Below are 10,270 nucleotides of genomic sequence, written 5' to 3'. Positions count from 1 at the left end.
TGCTGTCCTCAGGAGATTTGTATGACTTCAAGTGACTCCTAGTGAGTCTCCTTCTCTTTTGTGGCTCCTCTCCGGCTCCTCATCAGCCCATAGGGCTGCTCCTGGGCTGTTCCCTGGAGTTTCCTCTCCTGCTGCTGAAGTGCAACAGCTTCTCCGAGATGAAACTATAGCTTGGTCCTGTATCTAATAGAGAGATGAATCTTCCCATCCCCATGGAACAAAATACCAAAGCTGGAAGCTGTTGCGATTAATCAACTCTTCTCCTTCTTCCTTCAAAACATCTTCTTAGACTTAGATTGTTCCCATCTTTTGAAAACATTCCTGCACTCTCAGAGGGCTTTCATTATGAATATTTCCTGAAGGCTCTGTATGTCAGGACCTTGGTACCCTCCTACCGTCTCCCTGATTCTAGGTCTTCCTTTTCTTCAGATACACAAAAAGGATCCTATTTTTAGTAGCCAGCAGTCAATTACAGAGGAATTCATGAGTAGGGAGGAAAGGATGCGAACTATCCAAATAGATTTTTTTTCAAATGAGATCTCTTTACATTCCTATCGCTATAGTAATAAGCTATGAGTCACTGTTACACTGAACTATTAGACTATTATTGTAAACTCATGTCATTAGAATCTGCTAATGTGAACCACAAACCTTGCCTGGCCTCAGCTTAGCTGGGTGTGAGAAGATACTGGCTGTTTAGAAGGGTAAGAACAATATTCCCTCACAAATCTTATTCCCAGATGGCAAGAAGCGAACGAAATCTTATTCCACCCTATCTTTATATTCCTAAGGTTTCTCTTCTGACTGCCTTTTAAGAGAATTCATCTTGCTTCTCTGCAATGTCACAAAAGATGTTTTATTTCTTCAAAGTTTGCCAGATGTAAATTGGGTTCAAACACTCCCAGCTGACTGAGGATCCATGCCTTATCACCCGAAAGCAGCAATGTCTCCTCCAAAAGCTGCTTTCTGTGTTGAGCCCTGCCATGGCCAGCCCTCAGAAGGAGATTTAAGTACCCAGGGACACTCGGGACTTCTCTGCTGCAACAGCAAGCGGCGAGGAGGGGAGCTTCTCCGGCATTGCTAAGCTGATTCCTGTCAGGAGTTATGTCCAGACCGAGTAATTTTCTAGAAGAATTTTGCTGAATAATAAAATGTCTGAAATGGTCTTAAATACACACACAAAGCTTTACGTAACAGAACCAACAGTCCTTGGCCATCCTTGATCAACTGCAAAAGAGGAGTCAGGCCAGGTGTACCCACTCGTCCTTCAGGGTCTGGGTGCTTTCATCAGGCTTATTTTGCACTTTTCAACAATGAGGGGAAAAGCTCTGAGACACATTCTCAACCTCTGCATCCTGCTCAGCTGCCTAGAAAATGTTTTATGATGGAGATTGACCTTACACAGAAAGGACCAGTGGGAAAACCTTTCTATCCTTAGAAGCTGTGACATTCCCAGGGCAAAAAGAGGTATGGGCATGTGAAGTGTCTTTCATTAGCTTCTGTAAAGACAAAGCAGTATGAAGAAAGCATTATTGTAAACCAGAGCAGAGCAAGAGCTGATTATTAAACTGTGGTTCAGCTATATGGTAATCAAGACCTTGTTATAATTAATTCTTAAAACTAGCATTGATTTTATATTAGATTTGAAGGAGGCAGCAAAGCTATAATTTGTTACAGAGAGGGTTAACTGGCTTTCAGTGTGTATACTGAAAAATCATAAACTTAGAAGAAAAGAGTAAGAACAAACAACTTGTCTTGGTCATAAGCACCTTGCTTGTTTCCTGGAGCTTAAAATCTGGGGGATATTTTCAATGGAGGAAATAAAAGAACAGCACAGCGTTTCTGTTGGGAGGTGATGGGATAGGAAGTGTGTTTGCAGAGGGAAAGCTGGTTTCAGTAAACATACTGTGAGAACCAGAATTCACCTGTTAAAACTGGGCTTTCAGATGCTTGGCTTCAAAGTGACCTCAGAGGTGAATTTAAAATGACTTAGCACACTGGCACTCAATGACGGGGTGGAGGTACATGGCAGTACACAGGATCACTTAGGAAAACCTGCCGGTGTGGTTTAGACTGGCATTTGGCTTGTGTTTTGAAAACAACTATTATTAAAAACTTGCTTCAGTTGGAGGGTTTTAAATCACTGCTCCTTCCTCCACTGTATGGTCCTTGCCTTACTTCTCAAAACCCAAAGCAAAGCTGCCAGCAGAAATCCCCGGAGATAAAGTGCAGTGCCTGCCTTTGTTGGCTGGAGAGGAAACTGCCTTGCACTTTGTTAAATAGTCAGCTGCTGTTTGATGGAGTAAGGTCCCTTCAAAAAACCTGGAAGTGTTTCCATGAAGAAAGAATAGTGGGCAAATTTTGTAGCGAAACAAGGTCAGGCATTCTGCTTGCTGACACGCACTTACCCTATTCTGAATGCAATAAGACAGGCATTGTTGGGCTCCCGCCCGCTTTAGCAAACCATGCCCGTACCAAGCAGTTCAATAAGCACATTAACTGCTATTGTTTGCAAGAATCATAGTAGCTAATGCACAGTCACTTACGAATGGTGGTTTATGATGACTTAAAAAGCCTTTAGCTAGAAACGGGGTAACAAATGTTGCGGCCCCAAACACTGCTGAACTGTGACAGCAAATGCCTGTGCACTGCTGCTCTGAAAAAGCAACTTCAACTGTAACAAGAAGAAAATGATGTATCTGAGAGTCTACCTGAATAGAAAGATGGAATCTTCAGTGCCTCAATACACACAAACTAGAGTTTAGACTAGTTTTCTACAGCCCGAGCGTAAATGAAATTAGTTTACATTCACACTTGTGATGACAATAAAATACATCAACCATCAGGGATCCTTTACAGGTACTAAAGCTGGTAGCATCTGTGTGCTGAGCATTCGAATCACCAATCTATGCATTAAGCATCAGTTTTACGACAGCCATTATTACATGAATGAAAAAAAAAAAAGAGGCAAAGAGATGGCTAGTGCCAGTAAGTTTCACTGAAACAATATGAAAGTGGCTCACAAAGGCAGGAAACCATGTTTTACGAGAATGAGATTATTTTGTGCGAATGCATGTGTTGTGTGCCAGTTGTGCAAAGGCTCCGAGCCAGTCGCTGGGGAACATGAGCCCTGGGGACACCAGTCAAATGCAGGTGTCAGAAGAAAGCCTTTACTCTGCTGCAGAACCAACGGGAGGAGGGCACTGCCTGCTCTCATCATCCTGGTGTTTTACTGGAAGTCAAAACACAGGGGAAACCCAGCTCTGAGTCTTTTTCTCAGACTGCAGCTTTCCTACCTGAACGATGTCTGGAGTTTTTCCACTTCTCAGTTTCCCCTGAAGCCTGGTCCAGAGCAGAGGTGGATACACCAGGAAACTACTTTTCTGTTTCAAATTTCTACTAAAATTTCTTGTTATTGCAACGAGCCACTTGATTCAGCAGCACCACTTCACAGCACCATCAACACTATAACTCTCTGTTATAGAGGCATTGCCTCTGCCCTGAAGACCTTACAACCTACATGAGACAGACAAAATAAAGCAAACTAGGAAAAGTAGGATGAGCAGAATATTAACGATGAAACAGGAGAAGGTGCTGCCTGAAGCATGCTAGGGATTAAGATCTTCGTGGAAGCCAGCTCCGTTTTCTCATCCCTCATTGGACTCGGGTTGAAACAACCCACTGAATGAATGAATGAATGAATGAATGAATGCAACAGCAATGCCTGACTTTTGAGGGACCCAAAATACAGAGTTCTTTTTAAGAATAATACAAAAATTGTGGGACCCAGATTCTATGTGAATGAGAGATTTTGGTTTAAAAATGTGGAAATGCATTTTTCACTGCAGAGACAGAAAACTAAATTGTAGCATTCACTTGTGCATGCTCATGTGGTCACTGGTGGTCTTGTCAGTGCACATTTTAATTTTTAATTTCGATCACAATCTGTGCTAATTCATAAAGAACAAGGCTCATTGTGAACCTAATCCTGCCCCATTGACCTAAATAATAGAATTTTAGCATTGCTTTCAGGGCGAGGATTTTCGGCCCCAAAGAAGAGAATTCAAAACGTGGTTCTGACTTTAAAAGCACTTGTGGTAAAATTAAGCATTTTTTGTCTCTTTTTGTTGTTGATGCCTGACTGAGATCCATTTTTAACATGTTAGATATCAGAAATATGACACTGGCTACCCAAGTACCTGCTCTGGGTAAAAGCTGTTTTTAATTGCTGTATAAACTCCTTTTATAACACAGTTAAAAGATCAGAGAGAGAGTTCTGAGCAGTAATTAAAGCATATTTAGCGAGTATTAAAAATCGTTCAGCAAAGGAACGTTTAACACAGACAAGTAGGAAAACCAAACAGCTTTTCAGTTGGAAGCTCTGCCTTATGACAGAGACCATCGTTGTTGAGTGCCTGCACAGCAGCAAGCAAGACAGGTCTGTGGGCCTCTTGCTTCTGCAGGCCAAAAAAAAAGAGGAGGAAAGAGTTTGTGTCCTGTGTTACGTAGCACAAGTGAAAATACTGGAGTCAGACCATGCATTTGGCAGGATACAGTGGCCTTCTACAAAGCCTGGTTCATCAGAGGCATCTCAGGAATTTGTCCTAATAAGCTAAAATATGTATAACTGATTTTCTTTGACTCACGGTAGGGCCTGACATCAAGCTACAGACGAACAGTGACCGGCAAAGAAGAATGAAACCTGATATAGAAATTCCCAGTCAGTTCTTCTCATGGTTACTATCGTGCCTGGTGATAGCAAGAGACGCACTGTTTTATCTATTTTATGTTGGAAAAAGAATAGATCCCCAAACCGTAAACACTTTAAACCTAAATATATAGACAGCAGCCTTCATAGCTTCATGGTACCAGTTAGCCTCCTATTCCTCACTCTTTTTAATCTAACTTGTTTTCCCCACTGACCACCAGATGTACTTCTGAACGCATCCTGATCAACACAGCTCCAGCTCCAGACCTGTGGACGCAAATGATAGGCTAAGGGTGTTGGACATTATCCACGAATTTTGAAACTGCAGTGTGGAGCAAGCAGAAGCACCCAGCAGCTGGGAAACCAGAGAACAGCTCATCCGCAGAGGCAGCGAGGAGAAATCCAGACCTCTCGATCCCTCCATACCCATTGTAAACCTGAGACACCTGGAATGTGGATCTCTGAAGCGCCTGGGCTGGGCTCCACACCTGCTGAATGCAGGGCGGAGATGGGAGACCGTGGCTTGGCCCTCTTTGCCTCGGGATTAAAACATCCCTCATAGACCAACCCCGGGCAAGGCCGCGCCATCGCTTTCCACCTTTCTGTCCGGTGGGTCCAATGTGTCCAGCACTCCAGGGAGACACCACAGGGCTGCCGCACTGGCCAGCTGCTACCACGTTTGGGAGGAGGGCTGCGCCTGGAGCCGCCTCGCACCCGCCAGGCTCTGAATTCCCCTCAGAGGAGGCCCAGGCGCAGACATCCCTTCCCGCCTCTCCCAGTCGCGACCAGAGGCCCCACAGGCGACGGGACCCGGGAGCAGGACAAGACGCGACTGACAGCCTCTCCTCCAATAGGAGCTCCGGATCCGGAAGCTGGCAGCCAATCGCAACGAGCAGTGGATCTTAAACCATCAGCCCCCTCCCACCGCTTGCTGGAGGGGAGGGGACGATGTGGGCAGCCGCCATCTTGTGTGTGGCACCCCCTCCCTTTCCCTTCCTCTTAAGGACTCACCGGCCGCTTTCGCCCGGCCCCGCTCGCCCCCGGTGGTGGTGGTAGGCGAGGAAAGCGTGGCAGGGGTGGTGCGGCAGCGGGCGGGGGAGGAGAAGGGGGGTGTGTGTGGTGTGTGTGTGTGGGGGTGTGGGTGGGAGGGGTGTGTGTGGCGGTTTGCCACGCTCAAGATGGCGCCCCGCTGTGGCGGGCGGGGCGTGCGCTCGGCGGCGTGCGCGGGTGACGTCAGGGCGCTCTGGGCATGGGCAGGTGGAGGGAGCAGGCAAAGTTTGGCCGGCGGTAGCGGCGGGCGGAGGCGGTGGGGGCCGGGGGTGCTGCTGCTGCTGCCGCTGCCGCTGCCGGCAGCGGGGGCTCGGCTCGGGGGGTTGGGGCCGCGCGGCGCCTCTCCGCTCCGCTCCTGCGTGGCACTCCCCCTCGCGGCGCGGAGAGAAGGAGGGAGGGAGGACGGGCGGCGGGCGCGGCGCGGCCATGGCCGAGGACCCCAGCGCGTTGCCCTGGTCTATCAACAAGGATGACTACGAGCTGCAGGAGGTCATCGGTGAGCGGCGGCGGGGCGGGACGGGGGCGCTCGGTCCCTGCCTGGCGGCTGTGACCAGCGCGGAGCGGGTGTGGGGGTGCCCCCTCGTTGGAAGGGGGTGGTGGGGGGGGGGTGTATTCGTTGAGGGAAGTGTGTGTGTGGGGTCTGTCCTCCTTCAGCTGAGAGGGGGGGTCCTGTCACACCCCATTAAGGGGTGGGAGTGTGTGTCGTGTGTGTGTGTGTCCCCCCCCGCCGTGTGTGTGTGGAGGGTGTGTGTGGGGGTTGCTTCCCACCCCCCCCCCCCGGCCCTGAGGGGTGTGGGGGTCTGGGAGAGCCCTTGGAGGGGGGGTCTGCCCTCTCTCTCCCGAGGAGGAGAGGTGGTGTGAGGGTCTGCCCTCCCGCCCACTCGAAACGGGTTGTCTGTGGGTCCGGGTCACCCGCGCCGTGGGGTCGCCGGCCGGGGGCTCCGCTTCCGCAGCCTCTGCCGGGGTGCGGGGGCTGCCGCCCTTCCACACGCGTGTGCGGGACCCACGGGGGGAGATGTGTGTGCGGGGGGTGTGCGGGTTTGCTTTACCCCCAGCAGAGGGTTGGGGTGCAGGGGGCTCATCTCCAGCCTGTGCCCCCTTCTTCTGCGCGGGGGGGTGTGTGTGTTTGTGTATCTTCATGCCGGGGTGAGCGGGCACAGAGCAGGACGGGGGCCGCGCCGTGGGGGCTCTTCCTTCTGCCCGTCACCGTGCGAATTCGGGTGTGCTGGGCGTGAGGTGATCTGCAGGAGCAAACTCCACAGTTTATGTGGGTTCTCTTCTAGGGCAGCTCCACTAATTTTTTTTTTTTTTGGGGGGGATGACTCCTGTCTTAGCAGTTTCGGAGCCCCATGTTGCTTTGCTCCGTGCAGGGGACAGAGGGTTTTGTAGTGCCACTGAACAAGCCTTTTATCCTGTGTTTTTGCTGCTGCTGTGAATTTTCATTCATTGTCCTCACAGCTCAAGGCCCTAGCCCTTGCTCTTTCCATTAAATGACTTTTTTTTTTTTTTCCCCCTCACTCTCTTTTGACTTTAAACTGCACAGTTACCAAAGGCCTCCTGCTGTACTGATTTACTGGCCGTCTCAACCATTTTGTTGCGAGTGTGTGTTTGAGGGATATGTTGCTCTAGGGTGAGTATGTGACACATCTGAGGTGGTGCCACAGGTGACTCTAAGGTCAGTGCCTCCCGTCTCACTCTCTGGAGGCACAAAATAAAACAGGAGGTGACAGGGCAGGCTTCTGGCCAAAGGCTTTTAGGAAGGAGGTTATTTTTTAGAGTAATCTTTGTGGAGTGCTTTTATTTGAAGTTCATAAATGATGTAGCTCTGTCATTCCCAGGCCTTCCATCTCTGCCTCTTGGGGAGACTTATTTTCTGTTAAGAAGGGTGGGAGAGTTTGTGAAAATGCTGTTTTAAGAGATTAAATTCTTGGCATTGTTTAAAAGTAGGAAGGAACTAAAGCTGTGGAGGGGGGGGAAATCCTTCTGGAAATCCCTGTTGCTTTGTGGGATCAGGCTTTGTCCTCTCCCTTTGCTCAGTGGGAGCAATAGTGCTTTAGGAAGGAGGCAAACTCCCTGTGAAGGCAGGGAAGGTGTAATCTTACAGATGAACCCTTTAAAAACCTCCTTTGGAAAATTTGCCCTGGGGAGGATGATGTTCAGCCTCTTTGAGGAGCAAGGAGGAGAACATGCCACTCCTTTCCCCCAGGAAAGTGAACTGGATTTGTGTGTATAGGAAATTTTTTTTTTTTTTTTTTTTTTTTTTTTTCGTCCGGGGAGAGGGGGAAGCCTGCAAAGGGGTGCTGTGGTAGCACAAAGCAAGGATTTGAGCTTGAGTATCCAACAATAGGAGCAAATGGACAATCTGCCTCTTTGTAGCTGGGGAGCAGGGTGGGATGGGAACAAAAGAGGACGTAAATGCACCTCTCCTCTTAGGACTTGCTGCTGAAGACTCACATCCTACAGTTTCAAAGTATTAGGAGGAGCACAGAGATGTGTTGTCATCTCGTGGTAACTGAAAAACTTGAGGAGAAATCAGGAAAGAAGTATGGAATTTCTTTCGTATCTTTCCCTGTCCTTCTGTAAACGGAGTTTCTGAATGTTGCCTGCTCACTGAACGTTTGTGCTGTCATTCTGGCCTGTGATGGGGAGTGTACAGTGAAATGTGTATCTTGCAAACATATGGTTTCTCTTTTCAATTTTCCCATCCCCCGCCCCCTTTACTCATTTTAAACATTGGTGTGCCTGCCAGTGTCCTGGATGGAGATGTGACGCAAGTTCACTAGCACATATATGATTTGTGGGACAAAATGTCACTGTTAACTGAGCTGGACTGTCTTGCCTCGTGCTTCATGCAGTCTGGAAACCTCAAGGGTGGGTTTTGGCTTTTTTTTTTTTTTTTTTTTTTGTTAAGCTCACTTTACTTCTGTAGACCTGTAAAAGTCTTTCAGCAGGGAACAAAGAGATGTCCTGGTGTGGATAGAGATGAACTGTGCACTGGTGATTTTAAAGGATTTAACATGTTTCCTGATGAAAAACGTTGCTCTTTGAATTTAGAGTCCACCATTCAGTAGGTTACCAGCGCAGCTGTTTTTACACCTCAGAATAAAGGAAATCCATGTGTAGTCCAATTCCTTAATTTGTGTTAGTTTTGCCTGGAAATAGCCATGTGTTCCTTTCATTTGGCATTGATGGCTCCATGTGGTTTTGGTGCAGGATTCAAAAGAGCAAGTTTTCTACCTGCAAAGAGACCTTATGTAGAACTGCCCTTCTGATTCTGGCTAATACTAAAAAAAAATGATTGCTCAGCACTGGGGATGACTCATGCCATTATAAAGGTATGGATTAATGCCTGCGTTTATTATGCCTGGTTAGAGTTGGTAACTGCTGAGTAGCCTCCTTAGGCTTAAATAACTTCTAGTACACTGAATCAAGGGACCTTGCTCAGGATCAGAACTCGACTTTCACTTCAAAAAAGGATAAAATGGAGGTGGGGTGGAGGAAGCAATATATAAAGCATTTTTATAAGGTGTACCTCCAGAGTAGCGCTAGTCTTTGCAGGTGAATGTTGCCTCTGGAGACATCTAAATTTTCATCTAAAAAGAAAAATGGTCTGTGCTGGTGGTTGTGAAGGTGGTCTTCCAAGCGTGGATTGCATAGAAATCATGGCAGTCTTCTTTTTGAAGCCTAAAAAAAAAAAAAAAAATTTTTTTTGACCTCATGCTGCTTGTGCTGATTAGATACTTGCACGCGCAGGCTCCCTCGGATCCTTCAATTCCTGTTGGAAATGCTGGTAGCAGTAGTAAAGTTGGTTGGAACTGGGTCATTCTCATTTTGCTACTTTTTTGGAAAGATGGGAGCCGTGCTGGCTGTAGCTGTTTGAATTAGGAGCATCCTCTTTGCTGTGAAGTCCGTGCCAGAAACGGAAGATAAATTAGTGGTGGGAGTGTTCCCTTGCTCTATTCCTGTGCCCTTTCTCCCCTGACAGATTCCTTCATAGCGATGAGGACAGTGCTGGCTGCATCAACAGATGTGGTGGGAGTTTCTTCTCCCCTCAGAAATCAAGCTTAAATTGAAGTCACCATTTACTGAATTATTATTTTTTTAATGACTGTAGTTCGTGTAGTTTTTGAGTTGGGCTTTGCCTGCAAGCATGTTGATCTTTGAGTTGAATATTTAGATTTTTTTGTCACATTTTTCCCAAGCTCTACATGTGAGTGTATGTATGCCTATGTGGGAGAAACCTTCTTTTGCAGGTGTAGAAGAACTTCTTAGAATTAAGATTTCTATTTCCCCAAATTTTATCAAAATGTCTGTGGTCACCTATCTTCTCCTTGATAATAATCTCATGTGCCGAAAAAACATGGCCCTTGAAAAAGAGCAGCCTGTAGGTACTTACAAGGTATGATTGAAGCCTTTGCACATAAAAACCAGGCTGGAATGTGAGGCTTTTGTCCAATGCTAACTTTTTAGATTTCTTTTTTGAAGCGTGGTGTTGGTTTTTACCTGTGAGTC

General features: G+C 47.3%; 1 protein-coding gene across 1 annotated transcript in view; it reads left to right on the top strand.

Moving 5' to 3' along the window:
* The first annotated feature begins 5,985 nt into the window (after positions 1–5,985).
* Positions 5,986–10,270, top strand: part of OXSR1 (oxidative stress responsive kinase 1) — a 92,371-nt gene continuing 88,086 nt past the window's right edge. The window contains exon 1 of the mRNA XM_042801976.1: positions 5,986–6,254. Within this exon, the coding sequence (XP_042657910.1) occupies positions 6,185–6,254 (70 nt within the window). The 5' untranslated portion in view covers positions 5,986–6,184. The remainder of the gene's footprint in view (positions 6,255–10,270) is intronic.

The sequence above is a fragment of the Tyto alba genome, unplaced genomic scaffold, assembly GCF_018691265.1.
Source record: "Tyto alba isolate M040663 unplaced genomic scaffold, T.alba_DEE_v4.0 Super-Scaffold_38, whole genome shotgun sequence".
Classification (NCBI taxonomy): domain Eukaryota; kingdom Metazoa; phylum Chordata; class Aves; order Strigiformes; family Tytonidae; genus Tyto; species Tyto alba.
The sequence above is the reverse complement of the archived record's forward strand: the minus strand, read 5'-3'. Positions and strand labels throughout refer to the sequence as shown.